The sequence below is a fragment of the Xenopus laevis genome, chromosome 5L, assembly GCF_017654675.1.
Source record: "Xenopus laevis strain J_2021 chromosome 5L, Xenopus_laevis_v10.1, whole genome shotgun sequence".
Classification (NCBI taxonomy): domain Eukaryota; kingdom Metazoa; phylum Chordata; class Amphibia; order Anura; family Pipidae; genus Xenopus; species Xenopus laevis.
In genome coordinates, this window is record NC_054379.1 from 145,240,511 (window position 1) to 145,266,184 (window position 25,674).

Genomic DNA, 25,674 nt, shown 5'->3' on the forward strand with positions numbered 1-25,674 from the left:
CTCTTCCTGCTTAACCCCTTGATTGACAACCCGGTTTGACCCTTGCCTGCCTGACGATTCTTGATATCTGCCTGCCTCGACCCAGCCTGTCTGACGATTCTCTTGCCTGCTCCATTTGTACCGTGACCTTTGGCCCAAAAGACTCTGCTAACAGCCGTGCCCCTCTGCTAGCCAGAACATCTCGCCTTGCACCTCTTGTTAAGTCCAGGTGGCACCCAAGTAAGCTGAGGGCTCCTCCCAAAGCCCAATGGTGGTCACACTACTGGTGAAGCCGAGCCGAGACCAGGGTGCTTGGCACTTGTTCTGGTATTGGCTGCCGGTCGTGACATTAAGTCTCCATAGGCCCCTGAACCAATTATTAAAACAAGCCCAGCATGTGGATTTAAAGGTGTATGGCCAACTTTAGTCTGGATGATGAATTAGGGAGGGCCTACATAAAAAATGAAGATGAAAAAAGGCACATGCTCATTAAGTCCCACTTTATTTTCCAAGTGAACCCCACCTAAATTCTAGTTGTTTAAGAGGAAGGACCGAACTAGAAAATTAATTAGAAAAATGTAATGAAATGTCTCAGAATGAACCTACTTTTGGCTTGCCATGCATTGCTACCACAACAAACAATACTGAAAACATTAGATTATGGACAGAATACAATAGAAAGCAATAGACAACAGGATCATTTGCAAATAATCTCAACATACTGATACCTACATGCTCCTAAAATCTAATAACAATTGAATATACAAATATTTTTGAGTATGCAAAACTTTGTTTCTGGTAAGCCATCTGTATTGCTACAATGCCAATACACTACTAACCAAATTGTACTAAAATGTTTTGTTATTTAATGTGTATTCTCATGAAAACAGATGGAAAATAAATGGCATATGGCTTGCAAGCAAATAAATACATACACAAATGAAAAAAACATTCTGAATTAATTTCTATTATCACTAGTCTGTATATTGGGTTCTAATTCAAAATATATTTCAAAGCCTACTGAGAACAAAGGACTCTTCTCTTTCTCTCGTAAGGGGAATGAGGGCAGAACTTTGTGACTATTCCTATAATAATATTGATCAAGATCAATCTAATGCTTCTTTTTTTTAGGACTTTGAGTTACTAAAGGAGCTTTGGGGCAGGGTCCAGGAGGGAATACTGAAGTAGCACTTATGTGAGTAGCACAATGGAATCAAGTAGAAGACATGAGTTCACAATAGGGCTGCAACAAATCTAGTATTTTGTGTAATCCTAGCACTTTTTGCAGGATTTTGATGGGCCAAATCTTAAGGATATAAACTATAAGTCATGTGGCAAACTTAGGGGGGGTTATTACTAAACAAAAACAAAACTCAATTTATTCATGGAAAAAAACCCTCAAATTTTTCAAGATTTATTATACCCTGATGCTGCAAGAAGCCCAAATCCGAAAATCCACCATCTCAGACCTGTTGAGGTCCTGTATAAGTGAATGGGAGAGGCAGCTATCTCAATTTGAAGTTTTCATGGTCCACGTTGGGTTTAGCCCAAAAATTCAACTTTTTCAGGGTTTTAGGGCAAAAATTTGAAAAAAATTGAGCGATTCTGGAAAAAGGCATGAAAAATTCAAGCAATTCAGGGTTTTCGCTTGAATTTATTGAGTTTTTCTGTGATCCGATTAATTTGTGTTATTTTATTAATAAGTAAGGTCAAATCGAGCATGGAGTTTGGTTGTGGTTTGTTTTTTAATAAAAAATTAGACAAATTCGGATTTTAGTAAATAACCCCTAAATGTACCAATTTTTGTTTTACACGACACACTTTTTTGTTCACATCTGAATATGCAAATTATAGATTCACATTTGGGGACAGATTTATCAAGGGTCAAACTTCGAAGTACAAAAAACTTCGAAATTCAACGTTTTTTCAACAAATTTGGCAATTCTGCGGTCGAATAAAAATCCTCCGAAAGAACGAGTAAATAGTTCGAAGCGAACTATTCGAACGATTTTTAGCGATCGATCGAAAGATTTCTATTTGATCAAAAAAAAGTGCTCTGGAAGGTCCCCATAGGCTACCATTGCACTTCGGTAGCTTTAATTTGGCAAAGTATGAAGTCGACGTTTTTTTTTAAAGAGACAGTACTTTGATTATCAAATGGTCGAATAGTCGAACAGTTTTTACTTTGAATCAAAGTCGAATGGTCGAATATAGCTTATTCGATGGTCGAAGTACCCAAAAATTTACTTCGAAATTCTAACTTTTTGAAATTCTAACCATTCACTCACGCTTAGTAAATCTGCCCCTAATTTGAGTATTGGGACAAATCTTTTTTAAAGGATTTGGTCTTTGACCAAATCCAAAAACGATTTGGTGCATTCCCAGTTTACAAAGGTCTGTTTTATATCCCATTCCCCATAGCATTGTAAGCAGTAAAGAAACTGGAAATAATATGCTTTTTACATAAATTTTTTGGAATGAAGTTTCATGTATAGTCTAAGAAAGCACATACTATGTAGAATATTTAGGTCAGAACTGACTGATAGAAATAGGATACAGTGCAGCCTGGATTTTATTTTATGCATTACCTTAATGCTATAAATAAATGTATAGTGAGTAATAACTTTATATAAAATATGACAGAGTCTGGAGTCAGAGGGAAACAATCTCTGAATGATACAACAACACCTGGGGTCCGGAGTTGGAAAAAAGGCAGTCAGGCAGATACTGGAGGTTGTAATAAAGCAGCAGCTAGTTTTACACCCAGTTTAAATATCTTTCATTTATGGTTTAATATATCTGTCACTTATTACACAATGGATTAATATACCAAATGTACTTTTACTAGAGACCTTTTTCATTTAAAGGGGTAAATTTACTAAGCGGCAAAAATTAGCCAGTGACGGCTTCGCATCGCCAATTTACTGAAATACAAGGTTGCGGCCCGGGAACTGGCGAATTTAGTGCATCAAAGCGAAGATGCGCTAGCGTTCAATTATGCCTAGTGCAACTTCGTTAGAGGTCTTTGCTCAGGTTAATTTGCATAGGGCGGGAAATTATAAAGTTAAATAGACGTATATTTTGCAGCAATTATTATATTACAAAAGTCCAGGAAACCTTAATAAAGAAAATAGAGTGGTTATAATGCCCTACACGTGAGCCAACTATATAGTTAGGGGGTTATTTACTAAGCTCCGAATACACAAATTTTTTTTATAAAATTGGACTTTTAAAAAAATCACAAATTTTTCGGAATTTATTAAACCCCGAGGGCTAAAAAGCCAGAATATAAAAACACGGCATCTCAAACCTGTCGAGGTTGCATAAAAGTCAATGGGAACAGTCCCATTGATTTTTGGTTGTGTCGGGGGTTTCGGACAATTTCACGATGTTTTCGGAGCTTTCAGAAGAAAACTCAGAGATTTCAGGGAAAAATTCCCGAAAAAATCGTGAGAATCTGAGCTTTTCCCGCATAGCAAATTTTCGGGAAAATGTAATAATAAATAAGCGTTAAAAACCCGAGTGGGTTAGATCAGAGTTTGTAGCAGCCGATATTGAGATAAATTCGGACTTTGATAAATAACCCCCCAAATGTTCCATATGTTAGAAAATGTATGGGGGAACCCGGTTACCCAAAAAAAATTTAAGGACTTTTACAGGCTTTTACAGATGCCTGCATTTTTTGGGAACTTTTTCCACAAAAAATATGATGTAAGTAACAGAAGATTGAGGAAGATCTATACACACCAATGCACTTTGCCTGGTCTGAGCTGGCAAAGGCAAGTCTGGTGAAAGAGGAAACGTTCAGTAAAATCCGCATTTTAGTGAATTAGTAACGTCCATTCACCATAGAGTGTGAATTTTGCTAGCAAAGTTACTCCTGCGCCCAAAGTGCCTAAAAGTGGTAACGCTGACGAATCGTCGCCAGCGTTAGTCACTTTGCCCTTTAGTATATCTGCCCCATAGAGTTCAAATATAGGGGCAGATTTACTCGCCAGTGACTGATTCGCACCCATCGATACACTTCGCCAGGCGAAGATTCGCTTAGACAATGCTAATTCACTGGAATGCAGAGTTTCGTCATGGGGCAAACGCTGGCGAAGATGTGATAGCGTTCATTTCTGCCTAGCGCAAATTCGCTAGAGGTCTTGCGCTCAGGTCAATTTGCCAGAGTGAATTGTCGCCTGGCGATAGAGTGCGAATGACTGCTAGCATCTATTTCTTTCACTAGAGAAGTGACACCTGCACCCGTTAGTAAACTGGCGAAGTTCCTGCGGGCGTTAACGCTAGAGAATTGACGCTACAGTTAGCCTCTTCGCCCACAAGTAAATCTGCCCCATAATGTTTAGATTGGAATGTCATCTCTGTCCTACTACAAACAGTCCTTTAATGAAACACTTTACATTTGTGCATGGCATGAGAAATGTCAATGGAAGAGTCACATACTCCACAAGTTCTCCACAGCCCTAGCAAATAATTACAGGGACCCCAGGCTGCACATCAGAAGGCAACACTGTTTTTATAATGAATTAGATCATCTAAATATTTAGTGTAACCATCATAAGAATTAACCTGGAGCATTTCCCCCAAACAATAAATCATTTCATGAAAAACATTATGACTGAGAAATGAAATATGCTTGGAATTCTATAGGAATGAGCTATGACAATAATGATAATATTATAGTAATGATCCCTTTATCTAAGGCATTTATTTATCCCATTAGGAAACCAGAGAACAAGACCAGTGTTTTTTTTTAATAAAAAGAGAAGAATTAGTATTAAAATAATAGTAGTATTTTTAAACTACCAACGGCAAGCTCAACTGAAATACACCAATCTGAAGATTAACTGAAAATAGGAACACAGAGAAAGTGGTGCACAGACAGGGTCATTGACACATTGGGACTTCAAAAAGCTGTTGAGAAATGTCAGTTGTCTAAATATATAAAACTGCTGCCATCTCAGAAATCCATTAAAATAGAAAATGAATGGGAATCATAAAAGTGCTGAAAAGAATACTTTGAGTACATTTACACAAATTAATTTTTTGGCTTAATATCCCCTTTAAAGGTGACGTGTATTTTCCCTCAGGATCACTTATAATAACAGAAGAAAATGCATCTTTTTAAATATAATGGCTACTTGGGAGGAGTTTCTTAACCTCTTTGATGTGTTTGAGTGATTGATCTGTGGGTCGGGACAATTGCATTTTAATAGTCCATCATCAGTGGCTAAGGAATGGATATGGTCAGTTGGTTCCAGAGAAATGCTATATTATTCTAATGACTTAAAGAAATTGTTCAGTATAAAAATAAAAACTGGGTAAATAGGCTGTGCAAAATAAAAAAATGTTTCTAATATAGTTAGTTAGCCAAAAAAATTTAATGTATAAAGGCTGGAGTAACTGGATGTCTAACATAACAGAACAGAACACTACTTCCTGCTTTTTAGCTCTCTTAGTTTTCACTGATTGGTTACCAGACAGTAACCAGTCATTGACTTGAGGGGGAGCCACATGGGTTATAACTGTTGCTTTTGAATCTGAGCTGAGGATCAATTGCAAACTCATGTGGCCTCCATTAAAGTTACTGACTCTCTAACTCAGAGTTAGAGAGCTAGAAAGCAGGAAGTAGTGTTCTGGCTATTATGTTACACATCCATTACAGCCTTTATACATTACATTTTTGGTTAAATATTTTAGAAACTTTTTTAATTTTGCACATGATATCTATTTACCCAGTTTTTACTTTTACACTGAACCGTTCCTTTAAGTTCTATCAAATACAGAAGGGGGTACTTTAGTAAACTCTTGGGGGCAAATTTATCAAAGAGTGAAGTTAGAAGTTCAGTCCTCTAGAGTGAAATTCTGCCACTGTCCATTCATTAATCAAGGGGTGAAAGGGAAAGTTCATCCTTTGAAAAATACGCCTTTCTTAGTCCCAAAGAAATGAATGGAGAGTGGTGGAATTTCACCCTTTGATAAATATACCCCCTGGAGTTAAATTTTAATAGATTATTATTATTTGTATTCAGATCCATTCCTTTGTTGGCCTACAACATTGCATTTTAACTGGAATGCTGGTAACTTGCAAACGGCCTTTTATACTGAATATTTTGTTTTTAATCTATAAATACATTGGAATAAATACAAGCAAAAATCAGTGATTGCTAATGGCCCTGGGTATACATGAGTCAGGACAAGACACTCTTTACTTATATATGTACACAAAAGCATACAATGTGGATGAAGTCCTAAAGTTCTAGTTTTAATCATTACTCATATTCCATTTTTCCATATATATTGCTATCATTCGATACTAATTTAGCCAACGAAGATCATCTCAACATAAATCAAAGCAAGGATATATAAATCTACCCCCATTGCTTATACCTATATTTATTATTATTATTGCCAAATGAATTGCTGGTTTTGTCCACCTTCCAACTCTACTGTAGACATTAGTCTCATCTGAGCTTCAGTATGTCACTACGCTCCCACTTATTATTCCCTAAATGGAGCTTGCTGTGAAACAGGTGGGCTGAATATGGTAATAAAATAATAATATGCCTGTTCTTTGAATAATTACTGTTCATCAGCTTTCCCTTCGCAACATGCCTACTGACGCACATAAAATGCCGGCATGTGATCGTAACACATTAAGCACATAGAAGGCTACATGCAATATTTAAAATGCATAGAAATCTACGAATTTTAAGTAACTTTTGTGATATAATTGAAAAAATGTATTTAATATTAGACAGAGGTGCATAAACAAAGGAATGGGATTGCAATAATGACCTTCATAGGGAAGCGACATACATTAATCTCTTTGGAATCATCTTCATCTATCCGTCTGGGTTTCATTTTAGTGTAGTCTACTGGTAAGTCCCAGCAATCACCCTCATTCATTTGGTAACACTGGCTATTCATCACTGCCTGCCGTTGAGGTGACATTGGTTCCAGTGGAGTTAGGATGGGGCAGCAACCATCTCGATGACTTTGTTTGTTGATGCTAAGGTCCAGTGTTCCGTTTTCATCAACGTCAATATCAGGATTCTGAAAGGAATGGATGAATATTGTGAAATTAGCTTTTCTCTAATTTTTTCCTGTTTTATTGATTTATTTATTTAATTTGCTATATCTTTTGTGCATTTAATTAAAAGCAGCAAACTGTACTGAATTATTTAATGCAGGAGTAGAAGCCATACAATGACCAAAGAGAACAGGACTGCCTATATTTTTGCTCTTTCACAATATTCTTTGTTACCAGTGTTCCTTTTACAGGATAATATGTTTCTAACTGTTTTCATTTCTCCACTAGAATGTTTATGGCTCTCTAGTATGATTTATTGGACACAATTCAAAATAATTAGATTTTCTAACTTTGTCAAGCATTATTAACTGTCAAAACAGGAAAAATGGTAAATGCATTGTAGCAATCTCAATATTTACAAGCCTAATATATTTAAATGTTAAAATTAAGGTTTTATGCACCTCTATACAAAAATATTAATCTTTTTTCATTTTTTTTCATTTCCTAATATGTCCTATAATTATGAAATTTTTTTTTAGAAAAAAAGTACATCACAAACCCACAAAATGTGTACATCATTCAGTGATAGGAAAGGATTGTGTAATTTCATCCTGCCTCACTTGAGCAACACACATAGGGGCAAATTCCCTAACCGCGAAAATTCACCAGCGACGGCTTTGCAGCCATCGCAACACTTCGCCAGGCGTGAATTCGCTAGGACAACGCTAACTCACTAAAGTGCGAAGTTGCGTCCAGGGCGCCTAAAGCTGGCGAATTTTTGCTAGTGTTACTTTGGCAACCAAAGCGAAGATGCGCTAGCATTGCCTAATTTGCATACGACAGGAAATGATAAAGTTACATGGATGTATATGCTGCAGCAAATACATTACATAAGTCCAGGGAACCTTAATAAAAAAAAATAATGCCCTACACATCAGCCCACTGTATAGTTTATGTTCCATATGTTAGAAAATGAAATGGGTTACCCAAAAAAAATTTTTTACGGACCTTTGCATGCTGTCACTCAGAAAAAATGAAAATACGCCAGCATAATTTGCACAAAAAATTGAAGAAGTCCTATGCACTATGCTGTCAAAGGCAAGTCTGGAGAGTGAGGTAACGTTCAGTAAAATCCGCATCTTAGTGAATTTACGGAGTTATGTCCATTCTCCAAAGTGAAAATTTGCCTGGCGTAGAGTGCGAAGCAATGCTATCGTCTATCTCCTTCGGTAGCTAAGTGATGCCTGCGCCCATTAGGAAATCGGCAAAGTCCCTGTGGGCAGTAACACTAGCGAGTTGACGCTAGCGTTAGCCACTTCACTTCTGCCCCATAATCTGTTCTCATCAAGTGTTTGCATTGAGGTGGTGTTGAAGTTTGCATTAAACTCAACCCTCCAAAAAAAAAACCAGAAACATATCAACCAATGACCCACCCAAATATGTGTAAAAAATAAAACATATAACCAGGGCTGCCATCAGAAATCACAGGACCCAAAAGGAAAAATTGGCCAGTACATGCATAATGACATCCCTGATCTGCTCAGGACCCCTCAACTCATGTCCTTTAGGACACAACTTTGCCCACAACCACCCAAACCTCACCCACTCCCCCATGACCTGGCCCCATCACAACCAGCAATTCTTTTATGTCTAGGTCCTATGACTTCAACACCCCTCTCTAAGTATCTTCACAAACATCATCTTAATGCCATTGCAACTGCTATCCATAGAGATATTCATATCCAAGAACAGTAGAACACAAATTTATTAACACAAGAAATCCTTATTTCCATTCTACATCAATGGTTGATTCTTCTAAATGTTGTTTTATTTGAGTAACGGGCCTTAACCAGTAACCTATGGATACCCTTGACAACAAATACTATGGCAATGAACTTAAGAGTGAAAAGGTCAGTCAACAGTTTAGATTTGAAGGTAAAACAACTAAAAAAGAGATGGGATGTCACTAATATGTCAACGTGATGGATGGGACTGGTAGGGGTGAGTCATATTTGATTTTATTTCTGGTAGCCTGTGATTTCCTGAAGTTCAAATTGTATAGTGTATTGTGTAAGCATCTTCCTTGTGGTACATCATGCAATACTTGAAGTGAATTTATAGGTGAGGCTACACCATATTTTATCAAAAGAATGTGAAAAGAATCTGCAGGGCAAGTATGATATATAATCTTCATAAAACAATCAAGGGTTGTAATTCATTTTTCAAAGCAATGCTGTAGGTTAAAAATTTCAAAATCAAGGGGCATAAGCAAAATGCAAGAATAAATGCATACATTACAATCAGCAAGACATAATAAATGCAAAAATTGATAACCGAGATCATAAAAAGCCTTCAAGATATTTTGAAACAAAGAAATTATGAAAACTAGATAGTGGCAATATTAAAATAAAAGCAGAAATGGCTTGAAATGAAAATTTCCTGCCTAATTTTGACTCAACAAATTATACATATTTTTATGTGAACATGTTGTTCTATTTAGCTATTTTTACTGATAATTATAATAATAGCTGGACTGTATTTTGGAGGTATTTCTATTCGAAAGCGTTAATTCTTATGTCACATTCTGTTGGATTCACTAAAATCCCTTAGCTACCTTGGGATGCACTAATTGTTTAAAAGAGAAAACACAATAAGAAACAGACTGTCTGCAAATATCCTTCTAAATCAGCAGCTTCTCAAATCAGAGTTTGTTTTTAGAATATCCACTTGGGATCTCAAGTGGATCAATCAGTACAAAGGGTGGATAAGTCAGAATTACTTAAATACGTATTGATTCTACTGAGGATCTGGGAAGATAAGAAGCAGGAGGATTAAGTACAAGGACAGTCTGAAAAATGATCGTTTTCAATATGAAATGTCTACTGCATTTTCTATTTCTCTTCTGAACAGAATAATTATTGTATGCATTTAAGATATTCTAGTAATTAGTACCAGTGCCATGGGAATCCTGAATTTAAATAGCATGTTTATCCACAAACAGTGTTATGTTAAGGTGGAATATATATATATATACATATATATATATATATATATATATATATATATATATATATATATATATATATATATATATATATTTCCTCTTCAATCGAATGATAAAGGCATATTTGGGATCGAACTGGATGTTTATTTTGTTGCTGAACTCAAGTTCCATGATAGGTTAGATTGTTCCCTAGTAGGATATCCCATTAGCTAGATAACATTAAATTAAAGGAGAAGAAAAGGCTTTGTGCACTTGGGGGAGCCAAATGTTAGGCACCCCCGAGTGATTGTATTGACTTACCTGAAACACCGGGCCGGTGCTCCTATCAGCAGAAAACGGCACTGCCCGGTGTAATTCCAGCAAGCACCACAGAGCGCTTCTCTTCCGGCTTCTTCTTTCTTCAAATTTCCCGGAGCAAACGCATGCACAGTTGAATGAAATAGCCGACTTTTTAGTTAAAGTTTGACTTTTCGTTCTACTCTGCATGCGCAGCCACGGGAAGAAAGAGGAAGAGGGTGCTCACTGGTCTAAAGCTGGCTGCTTTAACAATGTTGCTTGTACATTAATGTACAAATAATTTTGAATTGGCACAATCCATTTGCACTAATACTACATATCTCTATGAATAAGCCCTTTTTCTAATTCTCCAAAATAAGTCCCACTACCTGCACTACTGATGTCAGTCTCCTTCACAAGTCTTCACCAGGACACCCATATCTATCATCACAGCAATTGTGAAGGGTGGTTTAACTGCAGATTTATTTATTGCCACAACTACCTACAAATTGGAAATAAACAGATATTGCCATACTTTCCCATAAACAAAACCTGGCATATTCCTTGAAAAAAATATCATTATTAAAATAGAAATAAAATAAAAAGTGCCTTGTTAAAGACATGGGGGTCATCTATAAACACTCTGCAAGTTGACATTTACTTTCACTGTTCCACTTGCAGTTGACTAAAAAAAAAAAGATAATCCCTGATTGGTTGCTATGGGTTACTGGCAAGGTGCAAATTGGCACAGTGTTTATAAATGAGCCCCATGGTCACTGCCAACTGATAAAAAAGAAAAGTAGCATCATGTCAAATGATCACAGAAAAATAAAACAAACTCAAGTAATTGGTTATTTCAATATTTAAAATTGATGAAAATCGAATAATATTTTACTTCATCACAGCATGGTTATAGTTGTGAGTTTTCAGACAGATTAGCTTTATTGTTAAAAGTGTTCATGACTAGTGATGGGCGAATTTGCGCCGTTTCACTTCGCCGAGAAATTCACGAATTTCGTGCGAAATTCTCGAAACGGCTTAAAATTCGCGAAACGGCACCGGCGTCTCGTTTTTGACGCCGGCACCCGTTTTTGCCGCCGGCGTCCGTTTTTTCGGAATTTTTTTTTGACGCCGGCGAATTTTTGCTGCGAATTTATTCGCTGGCGGCGAAACGCGCAAATTCGCCGCAAATTCGCGCCTGGCGAATAAATTCGCCCATCACTATTCATGACGTAAACATCTGGTCAAACAATGTCTAACTAATTAAATTATCAAGATATTTAAATTAAAAATAACCTCAAATGAAAGTTTAAAAGAGAAAAATATTTTAACGCAAAACTTCCAGACACGGGGTAAAAGATCAAGAGGTCGACGCTATTGACAAATATAAGGAAAGGGATCTGACTGTCAGTTTAACTACCAGCATTAATGTTTGGAAGATACCAAGTCAGGAAGGATAGAAAGTCAGAGAGAGGTTAAGATGCCTTTGGAGAGCATTAAGTAATATAAATGAAGTTCCTTGTAGATTAATAGAGAAGCCCTTGCAGAGTTAAACTAAGGTCAGATATTCCGTTGTACAGACCATCATTTGAAAGAGATTTCCTTCAGAATACAGATAAGAGCTAGGAAAATGTGGGATAAAAAAAAAACAAATCTGCGGTGATATTTGCCCCCTCATTTCAGATCAATTTAAACCATAAACACAGTTTGGAACAAGTTATGCCTCATCCACGAATTAATGGAAAACTGTATTTATCACTTCTTGTTTTAGATCAGGAAAGTAGAATAATTCTGTATATTTGGGGAAGGGTCACACCACAGGGAGATATATGAATAATCAGCTTTTCTGGGTGCAATGCTATAAAAGTCACAAAGTTTGTACAAGGTCTAATATTTGAATATTCAAATACATGACCAGGAGATTCTACCAGCTGGTTCATTGCTATAGGATCCTAAACATCGTCATCAGCGTTACTTCATTACTCCCCTTACTTAATGCAGTAAATTAAATACAGGTATGAGATCTGTTATGCAGAAACCCATTTTTCGGAAAGTTCTGAAATATGGGAATGCCATTTTAGCAAATAAAATTTTGTGGCAAATTCACTAACCTGTGGAGTTGCGCTAGCGCAGCCTTCACCGCACTTTGCCAGGCCAAGTTTCGCCAGGGCGTCGCTAATTCACTAAAATCCGAAGTTGCGATCAGGGAGGCAAAAGGTAGCGAATTTGCGCTAACGTTAATTCGTCAAGCAAAGCGAAGTTACGCTATCGATGCCTAATTTGTATACGGTGGCAAGTTAAAGTACAATAGACGTATATGTAGCAGCAAATACATTACACTTCGCAAGCCTGGGAAAACTTCATAAAATAAAATAGAGTTGTTATTTTGCCCCATACATGTGCCCACTGTACATTTACGATCTTTTTCAGCCTATCACCCTTAAAACAGGAAAAGACGCCAGTGTTTTTGGGGACTTAGAAAAAATTTCAACTTTTTTTGAAGCAATCCCTATCTACTCTATTGCACTTTGCCTGGTCTGAGGTAGCGAAGGCAAGTCTGGCGCAAGAGGTAACATTCAGTAAAATGCGCAAGTTAGTGAATTAGCGTAGTTACATCCCTTTGCCATAGCGCAACTTCGTCTGTAGTGATGGGCGAATTTGCGCCCATCACTAAAAAAATTAGTGAAACGGCACCGGCGTCTCGTCGGCACCGGCGAATTTTTTCGGGCAAATTTTCGCAGGCGTTTCGTGAATTTATTTGCTGGCAGTGAATCACGCAAATTCGCCGCAAATTCGCGCCTGGCGAATAAATTCGCCCATCACTATTCGTCTGTCGTATGGGTGCGAAGTAATGCTAGAGTAGGTCCACTTCACTAGTGAATTTACACCAGCGCCCGTTAGTAAGTAACGAAATGACGTCACGCTGGCGAATTTGCGCTAGCGTTAGCCACTTTGTGCTTTTGTGAATTGTAAATTCTTCTTTCTATTGTACTTGATGGTAAGTTAGGCTATACCAATGCTGGTGACAAAACAATCCTATTTGTTATCTAATACAAGTAATTCAAAAATAAACAACTGAACTTGCTGAGTAATTATTGATAATAATAGTAATAATTACTCAGCAAGTCCAGTTGTTTATTTTTGAATTACTTGTATTAGATATTCCATGACCTGGATGAATGAAAATCTTCATAATCAATCCTATGGGTTTTTAAGGTTTTCTAGCAGCCTTAATTTATGATGAGACAAAGTGACATTTAAGACTCTTTATTGAGAAAACCTGTAGTAAGAATCAAATAGTTATAAAATGTAATTTTATTACATTGCCTAAAAACAATTCTCCTGAAATTCATTTAGTAAATGTATATAGAAAAATAAAGCTTGGTTCTGTTTACCCTGGGGCAGAGATCTTGAGGTTTGGTGGAGAGGTTCTGAGGCATCTCTCTGCAACGCGTAGACAGGTTGAGAATGGCTGTGGCAGCCATGTGGGCCGCTTCCATGTCATGTGTATAATCGAAGCTGCTCTTGCTACACGTGCTACTGGCGCTGCTTCCTCCACCGCAGCTCATATTGCTACTGCTGCTGCTGGGGGCATAGCTGCTTGTTGTGCTGCTTGTTGGGCTGGAATTCTTACAATAACGTTTCGCTGGAAGGGAAATTTTGCATTAGTTGAGATTGGAATCTGTGAGACCTTCTTCAGTAACTTTTTGTCATTGTATGACCAACCAAACTTTTGTGTTTGGAAAAAATTAGCTAGTTCCTGTCCTGGAAAACTGAAACCCGTTTTCAAAAAGAGCAGACAGATTTATTTATATTTAATTTTGAAATCTAGACATGTTGTTCGTTTCCATTGTGCTTTCAGTCATGTGACTTGTGACTTACAAACTTCAGTCAACTGCTACACTGCCCATCAGCAGAACAATGGGAAGGTATCAAGCTAACAGCTCCCTGGTAGAATAGCCCTCAATAGTAAAAATCCAAGTCCCACTCACTCCTTCAGTTACACTGAATTGGAGAAACAATAGCTGGCTCTTTCTGAAAGCACAGGAGAAGGCAAAATAACCTGAGATGGCTGCCTACACACCAATGTTACAACTAAAAAGATACACTTGGATCAGGAATATAATGTTATACGGTAGAGTGAAGTATTTGCAATGTTAACAGTGTAATGTGCCAGAGAAGTATAAAAGTTAATACATTTCCTTGAGGAAAACAATTCAACCTTTGATCATTTCAGGTGATACTATGTAAGAAATCCAATTTTCAGAAATTTTATATCTATAAAAATAACTGGGGTTATATTTATAATGATCCTTTCTGATCTATGTTACTCTTGACAGCCCTGGGGATGAGTGACTGGCATGCCCTGGGTGTATCTTCTGCACATTGGGTGTGTATAATGTGGTGGAAGATGTTACCTATGTAGAGAAAATGCTGTAATTACCATATAGTGGTATGTAAAATATCTATACATTACTTTTTGCAACAGCACTGGTATATTTTTCATAGACACACAAGATATTTAGTTTGTTTGTTTTTTGTTTGTTTTTTTATTTCTGTAAAAGGAGAGAAGTCTCTGAAGTCTTGACTATCCATCTCTGTACATTAGAATAGGGGCTGAGGTTTAACCAATAGCTCACCCTCCATTTGCACACGGTTTACTCTACAGATGGTGCCATGCCACTTGGAGTCACTGGGTCATTTATAAACACTGGGCAAATTTGCCCGTGGGCAGTAATCCATAGAAACCAATCAGGTTGCTGCATTCATTGTTCTACATTCAGCTGGGTTCAAAAAGCTAATCACTGATTGGTTGCTATAGGAAACTGCCCATGGGTGAATTTGCCTAGTGTTGATAAATGAGCCTCAGTGGTCACAAGACACCTATTGTGACTCTGCAACCTCTGCAGTCAGAATGTCTTCATTCTCATGAACTTTTGTATCCTACTCCTGCCAACTCTGCTGTAGACAGGGCCCTGTATCCCTCGGTAACAGTATGATTTATTTATGTTGTAACAAGTCCAAGTACATCCGATCCCCATTGCACAGTGCCGAAGAATACTTTATTACTTTATAAATATTTCAGTAAAAATAAGGATCCCTTACCTACTTTTATATGCCTGTAAATCACTGAGTTTTGTGCACATGCACAGATTGAATCCCAGTAACATCTAAAGGTGATATTAAATGAAATACGCACTTCACTTTACTTTAATAACGTCTAACACCGACCACTCTTTCTTAAAGTAATGCTGCCAATATTTAAAGGGGTTGTTCGCCTTTGAGTTAACCTCTAGTATGATTTAGAGCAGGGGTATTGGCTATTGGTAGCCCCTATGTGGACTTGCAGCGTACAGAAGCTCTCTTTGGCAGTACATCTGGTTTTTATGTAACTAAAACTTGCCTTCAAGCCAAGAATTCAAAAATAAGCTCCTGCTTTGTGGCCACTGGCAGCAACATCCGAGGGGTTGAGGAGTAACATGTGCTCACGAGCTACTGGTTGGGGACCATTGATGTTGAGGCTGATGTTCTGAGATAATTTACAGTTGTTTTTAATTTTTTATTATTTGTGTTTTTTTTACATTATTTAGTACCACCACGTATATGAGAGGGCCAGGTGCTCTGCCCTGAGTTTTCAGCTTAGGGGAGCGGGTATCTCTGTGTTATTTGTAGAGCAGGCACTCAAAGAGCAGTCCTCCAGGCAGTTACAGTCAAAAAGCAGGTGTTAATTGAAGTACAAACATAGATTACAGTCTTACACGTTTCGTGTTCTCACAACACTTAATCATAGGCTCTACGTTTCCGTTACTTACATAGTAACATAGTAATATAGTTACTATGTAAGTAACGCAAACAAAGAGCCTATGATTAAGTGTTTTGAGAACACGAAACGTGTAAGGCTTTAATCTATTTTTTTTATTCAGCAACTCTTCAGTTTGCAACTTCAGTAATGTGGTTGCTAGGGTCCAAATCACCCTAGCAACCATGCATTGATTTGAATAAGAGACTGGAATATAAATGGGAGAGGGTCTGAAGAGAAACATGAGTAATAAAATGCAGTAATAACTAAATGTGTAGCCTTACAGAGCATTTGTTTTTGTTTTTAGCTGGAAAGAGTCAGAAAAATAAGGCAAATAATGCAAAAACTATAAAAAAAAGTTTAGATAGAATTAATTATAACATACTAAAAGTAATATTTGGGCATATGATTCATTCAGCCAATGACATTTTGTTCAAGCTTTGTTTCTCTGTTCACACTTAGCCAATGAGTGCTGGCTCTGTGAGCATCCTGATAGGCTGAAGTGTTTATAGCGGTTTGTGAATAAACCACCAAAGGGGAGGGGGGACCCAGTTCTGCTGATGTCACAGTGGAAGCCTTGTGTGTGGGACGTACTCTTCCATGCTCATACAAAGACATTCATGACGGGACTTTGGGTTCATTCTATCCATTCAAAGTAGCTCGTACAATTACAGCCACCAAAGTGACTCCTGCTAGGGGTTCGCCTCCCCTTACGCTTCAACTTTCTGTCAGACAGCTCAGAGCCCCGCCTCTAACCACAGAGCTGTCAGGTGACTGTGACGCCAGCAGATGAAGGGTCCAGAACCGGGCCCCGGAGAAAGAATTGGTGTGTATGCATGTCAGTGTTTGCTGATTTCTCCATGTTCCTGCCTTGTGTATTCAACAGCTGCTGTGTGTGAGGGTTCCATCCCTGTATCAGTATAAAGGACGGAGGCCTTTTACTTGGGATATTGGTATGGTTCAGCCACCCAGCATCAGTGGTATGCACATAAGGGCCCTATTTAATTGGGGTGGACACTGTACACATTGTGCCCCTATATCGCTGGGAATGACTGAGGCCCTTTTTCCCCTCTGGGGCCCTGTGCCAGTGGGAGAGACTATATCAGGGCTAAGTATATGGGCATTTTCTGCTTATAACCAGCACAGGGCTGATATACCATGCAGAGGGGGCAATACTTAATTGTAGGCACAAGAGCAATTCATCATCATCATACACAATGACAAGTAGTATGCCATTTGCAATAAAAACGTAATAAAATTGTTGATTTGCATTTAATGTTAATGGTTCAAAGAATGGTCGGCCCCCACACATTTTCACCTCACCAAATCTGGCTCTCGTTTCAAAAAGCTTGGACACCACTAACCTAAGGGAAATGAAACCTGTGGCCCACCAGCTGTTATTCCACCAGAACTTTTAGCTTTCCCTGAAAGGAACATCTGGATCAGCACTGGTGTATCTTACACTGTATTTCCTTTGTTCCATCTGACACCAGTGATATAGGAATTTCTATCCTATTCTTTTCCATGGCGTTGGAGAGTATAGGCAATAAAAAAAACCTGAACTAATGCACCCAACCTGGATATTGCTGAGAAGATAACTTACCATCATATCCTTTTGGGGATATATCCCTAGACTGCACTTTTGGAGCGATAGCCCTTTTTCCGTATGCATGGTTTTCATAGTTATTGTAGTCAAACGTGGTCTTAGAATATTTCTCCAACTCCTTTGCTAAGTTAGAGCGAGGTGTGGTAGTTGAAACGTTATTCCGGTAGCCATACTGGGGAATTTCTAATTGCTTTACAAAGCACATAGGCCTGGAAAAGAATGAAAAAAAATAACATTTAAAAAAAATGTTTTTAAAATGTTATGGGGGTTATGTAATAAAATGCTCTAAGTTTTCCCAGGAGTAGTAACTGCAGGTAGAATATACTAGTCACCTGACCAACTATCTTATTGGTTGCTATGGGTTACTGCTCCTGGGAAAACTTAGTGCCTTTTTATTAAATATGGGTGTAAGTCTTGGATCTGCATGATGCCCTCATATCACAATAAGGATCATAATTACCCATTACCCAATTCACAGGGCACTTATCTGATTCCTGAACAGAGAGGCCAATTTATCAATTTTTAAATTCAAGGTATTTTTTTTTTTTAATTTGATTGCAAGAGTTTATGGAAGTTTATTGGAGTTTTTAGAAAGTTTCTAAAAACTCCAATAAGCTTCCATAAACTCGAAATTCAAAAAAAAAAACGACCAATCAAAATTTATTAAAAAATTTAATTTTTAAGAGAATAAGATCAACTTGCAAACTTGAATCAAATTCGGTTTGAGTTTTTTACACACACAAAAAAAAATTTGATTTTCAAAAGTCCACCAAACAACTCCAGATTGATTGTAGGAGGTCCCCCGTAGGCTAAAACACCAATTTGGCAGGTTTTAGATGGCGAAGAGATAAATTCATATTCTCAATAGTACAGTACATGATACATTTCGAAATTTGAATTTTGATTTTTTTTTTAATCTCAAATCGAATTTGGACTATTCCCTAGTCGAATTACACTAAAAGAAACTCGAACTTTGAATTAGAAAGTTTGAATTTTCAATTCGATCCTTGATAAATCTGCCCCTTAAAATTTTGACTCAACTCACATTATAAATAAATTATACCCACGCCCCAATGCCTTCTATAGAAACTTGATAGGCTTTACCTACTGAATCTTTTCATTTTATTTTAAATTGCTAAAAGAAATATTTAAGTTGGCAATTTTATGCCATATTTTTACCAAATTGAGGCTAAATATTGTGCTCCTTGGTTTGGCCCTCTGAGAGTAAGGTTAGGTTAGTAAAGCTTGGAGTGTATATTACATACCATTTGAGGGAGATCTTTGCATTTAAAGGGATACTGTCAGTAGAATTAAATGTGTTGTAATTAAGAAATTGAGCCAAGTAGTGTAGTTTGGGGAAAATATTATACCTCTTAAAAAGTAATTTTGTGCTTGCATCGGAAATTATATCCCCTAATAGTCATGTAACAATGTGACAATTCCTGCTTCCGTTTTAGAAAAAAAAAGACAGCAATATTGTCTTGCTTTATGGTAGAGATTGTTGCCAGGATCAGAGCGACTATTTCATTAGGCACAGAATAGGATGTATTACTTTTATTGCATGATTTCCTGGTAAGGTTTCATTTAACTCCACAATCAGACGGCAAAGAAATGGAGGCAGAACAAATAAAACTGATGCATTGTTTAAATGAAATCTTATTGCCTTGAATATACTGACTGAAAAGGGTTAAAGAGCTTGCACACACACAGAGAAATATTTTATGAATACCTAGGCTAAACCTAGGTTACAAAACACAAACATATTTGGAAATATAGCGGCTACAAATTTCTTTTAGGCACTTGCATGCATTAACGTTTTATGAGATGCCAAGAGCACCTTAAAACACGATCCGATGCTTGGTTGGATTTGGAAACATCACAGCTCTGATGTTTCTCTTGAGCTTTTGCTAGTTTTTCTGCTGCAGCAATAGGACATCCCGAAAGACTGCAATGAAAGTGGAAAAGATGTTGATGCTGTACGTGCATTTATTCATTTAAGTTTTTGGGGGCAATGCAATAACAACTGCAATCATATGTTCCCATTCATTATTCTAAGTGCAATAGAGAAGATACCTGCTGATTGGTTAGTTTGGGTTGGATACTTGGACCACACATTGCCGCTGTGATTAGATGTTACTCAATATATATTCAATAAATATGCATATATTTAAATATTATACTGGGTGAAGAATACAATGAAAATTGCGGATACAAGAAGATCTAATATACAGTACACTTAGGCAGTAAAGGAAAAGAACAAGGGGGTAAAGTATATTCTACTTATTGCACAAATTGCCATGTTTGAAGGCCTTTTCCTCACTGCAACAGGTGGGCCTGGCTTCAACTCTGCATGTGTCTATGAGTACAAAGGAAGATGGCGCCCGCCAACCCCACTGCACTGCTCTGCATCTTAGCCAGCTACATAGATAGGTGCAGATGTAAGGCTTCCTGGTGGTATATTTCTCCTTTAAGAGAACAATAATTAAATGTATGCTTTTACCAGATATGGATATATATATATATATATATATATATATATATATATATATATATATATATAAACGTATTTAGAACAGCACCACCAAATTTAGACTTTATTAGTGCTTTGTGATGCCTAGTGATGGGTGAATTTGGGGCGTTTTGCTTCGCTGAAAAATTTGCGAATTTCCCGAAAAATTCACGAAAATGGAGAAAAATTTGCGAAAGACGCCGGCGTCCGTTGTTTTTGACGCTGGTGAATTTTCGCAGCAGTTTCACGAACTTATTCGCCAGCAGCGAATCGCGGGAATTCGCCATGAATTTGCGCCTGGCGAATAAATTCGCCCATCACTACTGATGACCCTAAAAGCACTAATAAAGGCTTTTTAAATAAGAAGAAAATTCGGTGGTGCTGTTCTAAATACGTTCCTACTTGTGATGCCAATGGACAGTGGCCATTGATGGTTGTGCACTACCTCTACAGAGAAGTGATAATTGTTGTGCTGACTATTTGTTCACCGTGGATATATATATACAGTATATATATATAAACCATAGTAATGGAGGGCACACCAACTGCCTAGGTGCCAAGTGGTAGTTCAGCAAGCACATCCACAGCAATGACTCACAGAAAAGGTATGGATATATATATATATATATATAGTTCATTGCAACATTAGAGTTAACAGAAGTGCCTTACACGCTTCAGAAAATCTGTATTAATCATGCCTATGCATGATTACACGTAAAACGTGTAAAAGGCGTTAACATCGCCTTAGAAGTTGCTGTTAACCCTAATGTTACAATAAACTTCTCCTAATTTTGTCCAGAGTGCCGCCTGATTTGCTCATTGGACCTATATTACAGTTGGGACACTGGTGGCTGAGCACAAGGAGTCTGTGGAGCTGATTGGGGGGACACAGCCTGGTGGGGTGAGTCTAGAGCAGTCATATTCTATTTGACTTTCAAATATATATATATATATATATATATATATATATATATATACATATATATATATATATATATATATATATATATATATATATATATATATCCACAGCAATGACTTAGCACTCACAGGACTTTTTTTATTGTGGTCACATATTCAGTCCTCTTGATCTTGATAAAGGTCCGAATATGTGAATATTGCTTTGAGAAAGGCTTGAGTGTGATCCGAAACGTTAGTTGTTTTTTGATCCCAATAAACACATTTTTGATTTTGATAAGTCCTGTGAGTGCGAGCTTCTTCATTACTCTATATATATATGGATATATATATATATATATATATATATATATATATATATATATATATATATATATATATATATATATATATATATACATATATATATATATATATCCATATATATATATCCATATATATATATATCCATACCTTTCCCCCTGTAATCTGTTCTGAGACTATTTAATTAACAAATATACATTTTATATGATCAAATGCAAAAAAAGAAAAAAGAAAAAGTGAAAGAAAAATGGCAAATCCTTTATTTCCATTTAAAAAATGACTTCTTTAAACAGACAAAACTAGAATTTTTAAAAATAAATATTTAGGATATGACTCTTTCTGGGAAGAAAAGAAACAAAAAACGCTTGTTTGAAAGGACATATTTAAAAACACTTTTTCGGGAGTACTACAGTAGCTTGTGCCAAAACTCCCTATATGGCAGATTTTTGATCTTGTTATGTGACAAAGTAGTGAAACTTTTCTGAACTGTAAGAAAGCATAGTAAGCACCAGCTGTCATCCCTTCAATTCAAGAGGGAGTGGGGGGGAAATGTGCTGCTTTAGTAGAAATCTCCGTCTGTAGCAGATTCAGAGAGTTGCGCTTACCTTCTGTGAGAGTTCCTGTTGCTGTTCACATGGCCTCTCCCGGTGCAGCCTGGTGTAGGGCACTTAAGAACATTTTCATGCATGGCAAGAACTTGACAGAAAAACAAGTAAAAAGGAAAGAAAATGAATTTTTAAAGAGAATTAATGAATGTTAACGTTGGAAGCCGATTATCAGAACGTCAAAAGAATATTTGATGCAATATTGTACTTGCAGGTGTGCTTGGTTTTGAAGCAGGACTTGGTTAGGCAATACACAGCGGGATTATTATCAGACCTTCAACCAATGTTGTATTTTCAATGTGCTTGGTTTAAAAACTTGACACAAAAAACACTGAGAGTCAGCAGCTTGTCATTGAAGGGCAGTTATTTGAAGTCTTTTATACTGTAATTATATGGGCAGATTTATTAGGGCAGAAAGATGAAAGCAAAATGTTTACTGAATTCGATGCCACACCTCAATAGGAAAGAACTGCACAATATGGCAGCACCAGTGCAAGATTGTATCTCAAATAGAATATTTAGCCATGCCATTCTTTGCTACCAGTAACTGGGATACCAATATCAGGGCCGGAACTAGGGGTAGGCAGAAGTAGCACATGCTTAAGGTGCAAAGAAGAAGGGGCACCAAGCATGTAGCTCTTCTCTCTAGCTGCCCCTAGTTCCTGAAGAGGATGATTTTTGCAGGTTAGCTGTACTGCACTTCTGCCCCCCCCACCAGACATCACTATGGGAACAAGCAAACGCGCATTGACGCTCGTACATGCGGGGAGCAAGGATATGAGAGTGTTCTACGTTGGGCGCACCACTGACTTGGCCAGCCTTGACCAATTTATTCCTGTACAATCCCCAGGAGCATATCTCAGTGTTGTAAGTAGGTTAAGTCATTGTATCTCAGATATCTTTACTGCTAGTGTGTTAAAGACTCCCACTGTGCCTGGCAAAGTCTTGCATACATTTAGTAGCACAACACAAAATGAAGAGAATGCTTAAAGGCACAGTATAACCTTTTATTCAACATGAGTCCGATAAATAGGAATTCTGATGGACATACATTCATACTTCAGTTAAAAAGGGGAAACTGATGATAATCCATGTTTAATCCCTGCAAGGTAGTTCATTAAATTGTCAATATACATTCTCCTTCCTTCTTTATTTCTTTTTAGAATATACAATACTGGATAGTGTTTGAGTGCCTACAGCAGGGGTCCCCAAACTTTTTTTTAGCCATGAGCCACATTTAAATGTAAACAGATTTGGGGAGCAATTAGAAGTTCTAAATGGGGCTATGTTTGGCTGTTTGTTAGCCCTTATGTGAACTGGCAGCCTCAGTAGGTTCTGTTTGGCAATACCTGGCTTGGATGCAACCAAAACTTGCCTTCAAACTAGGAATTCAAATGTAAGCATCTGCTTTGAGGCCACTGGGAGCAACATCCAAGGGATTGGTGAACAACATGTTGCTCATGAGCCATTGTTTGGGGACCACTGGCCTATGGCCATGTTAGTTACTGTACAGAAGTAAGTAGAGCGGAACATGCAGAGAGACTGTAAATATACATGATAGTTGATATATTTACCTCTGGTGTGTTCATCAACAAATGTTGGAACACTCTGTAGAATACTCTGATGTCAGCCTTCATATCAGTAGTCAGTATAAGAATTATAATAATACCCAGGTTATAAGAACAGGGACAGGATAATGCCAGATATACTATATTGTGTATCAAATATAGAAAAATTAATCGCATTACTGGGTATTACCGAAAACCTGTATCCAGGACTAGATTCAGGACTAGAATCTCAGTTGGAGAAGCCATGTCTCAGAACAAACAAGAATTGGCAATTCAATATTAGTAGGATGTATTTAATAGGAAGAAACCCTTTGCCCTTCAAGCAAACTTGCAAGTGCAGAGCAGTATCTACATTTTAAAGGTGTGACTTAAAATACTGCAAAAATATTATATAGAGTAGGTACAGTATATTTGGGGTTTCAAACCCCCAGGCTTTGCTAAAGTTTGCTAAAGTTTTCATAACAGCATCAAAATAATTATTTTGTTTGTTTTATTATCGCTCATTTTGCACATCTTTTAAGAGCTATGACATACAAGGCTTTTTAATCACCTCAACAAGTACAGCCCACTTATCACTTATTTCTGAGAACAGAAATCTTCACTTGTGTGTACGGACAACAGTCATCCCTAGTCTCAGGAGTGGGAGGAATCGCATCAGTCGTGTAATTGTTTTGGGAATCAGAACACTTAACGAGCTATAGACCTATCACAATAACATTGTATTTCAAAGCTAAACGATCAACCAAAATCACGTAATAACTCACATCCATTACTCTGTATTCTTTTAATTGTCTACCTTTATCTCCTAGTTGTTATAGGGTTTCCTCAGCATGGAACACTGCTTTGCTAATGGGCATTCATTAATATATTAAATACCCTTTTTTCAAGAAAATGAAACTCACTTTCTGGAGGTACCCGGTCTTTGTGCGGACACCCCGATAAACTCCGATGATGTGGATATAAACCAGTCACGTGTCCAGTCCCATCACATCCAGGTGTGGGGCACTTGCTCTCTTTCTTGTCTGCTCTAGAAGGATCTGGAAAAACAAGGCATATTATTTGTCTTTGCTTACATTATATCATAACAATAAGGGGCAGATTTATCAAGGGTCGAATTTCGAAGTTGAAAATACTTTGAAATTCGACCATCGAATTGAATTACTTTGACTTTGAATATTGAAGTCAATGTTTTTTTCCATTGATTTTGGCCATTTGCGGTCGAAGTAAAATCGTTCGATCCAAAGATTAAATCCTTTGAATCGAATGATTTGAAGGATTTCAGCGATCGAGCAAAGATTTTTCTTCGACTTCAGAAAACTGCTCTAGAAGGTCCCCATAGGCTAACATAGCACTTCGGCAGGTTTAATTTGGCGAAGTATTGCAGTCGAAGTTTTTTTAAAGAGACAGTACTTCGATTATCGAATGGTCGAATATTCAAACTATTTTACTTCGAATCGAATTCGAAGTCAAAGTCGTAGTATCCTATTCGATGGTCCAAGTATCCAAAAAATTACTTCAAATTTCGATTTTTTTTACTTCGAAAATTCCCTCGGATTCACTTCGACCCTTGATAAATATGCCCCTAACAGTACTCATTACTCATTTATTCATAGCGACAATAAAATAAATAATAATAATAAATAAATACAATAATAATTGTATTTATTTATTATTACCTTAAAGGTATACTGTCAAAATGAATCAGTTAATAGTGCTGCTCCAGCAGAATTCTGCACTGAAATCCATTTCTCAAAAGAGCAAACAGATTTTTTTATATTCAATTTTGATCTGACATGGGGCTAATTTCCCAGCTGCCTCAATTCATGTGACTTGTGCTCTGATAAATTTCAATCACTCTTTACTGCTGTACTGCAAGTTGGGCATTTCACAAATTTATTCGCTGATGGCGAATCGCAAATTCACTACTCATTGAGACTACATTGAGAAGGAAAAACAGCAGCCTGCCAGAAAGCATTTCTCTCCTAAAGTGCAGGCACAAGTCACATGACTTGGGGCAGATGGGAAATTGACAAAATGTCTAGCCCCATGTCAGATTTCAAAATTGCATAT

General features: G+C 37.2%; 1 protein-coding gene across 11 annotated transcripts in view; it reads right to left on the bottom strand.

The window, feature by feature from the left end:
* Positions 1 to 25,674, bottom strand: part of LOC108717166 (myelin transcription factor 1-like protein) — a 310,654-nt gene that overhangs the window by 21,907 nt on the left and 263,073 nt on the right. For 9 of the 11 annotated variants that reach the window (XM_041563524.1, XM_041563530.1, XM_041563529.1 and 6 more), the window contains 6 exons: positions 24,507 to 24,641; positions 22,037 to 22,127; positions 19,539 to 19,646; positions 17,699 to 17,910; positions 13,691 to 13,941; positions 6,781 to 7,038 (listed from right to left, as the gene is read on the bottom strand). In XM_041563524.1, coding sequence (XP_041419458.1) covers positions 6,781 to 7,038; positions 13,691 to 13,941; positions 17,699 to 17,910; positions 19,539 to 19,646; positions 22,037 to 22,127; positions 24,507 to 24,641 — 1,055 coding nt within the window. The remainder of the gene's footprint in view (positions 1 to 6,780; positions 7,039 to 13,690; positions 13,942 to 17,698; positions 17,911 to 19,538; positions 19,647 to 22,036; positions 22,128 to 24,506; positions 24,642 to 25,674) is intronic. The other 2 variants (XM_041563525.1, XM_041563531.1) reach the window with 2 other exon arrangements.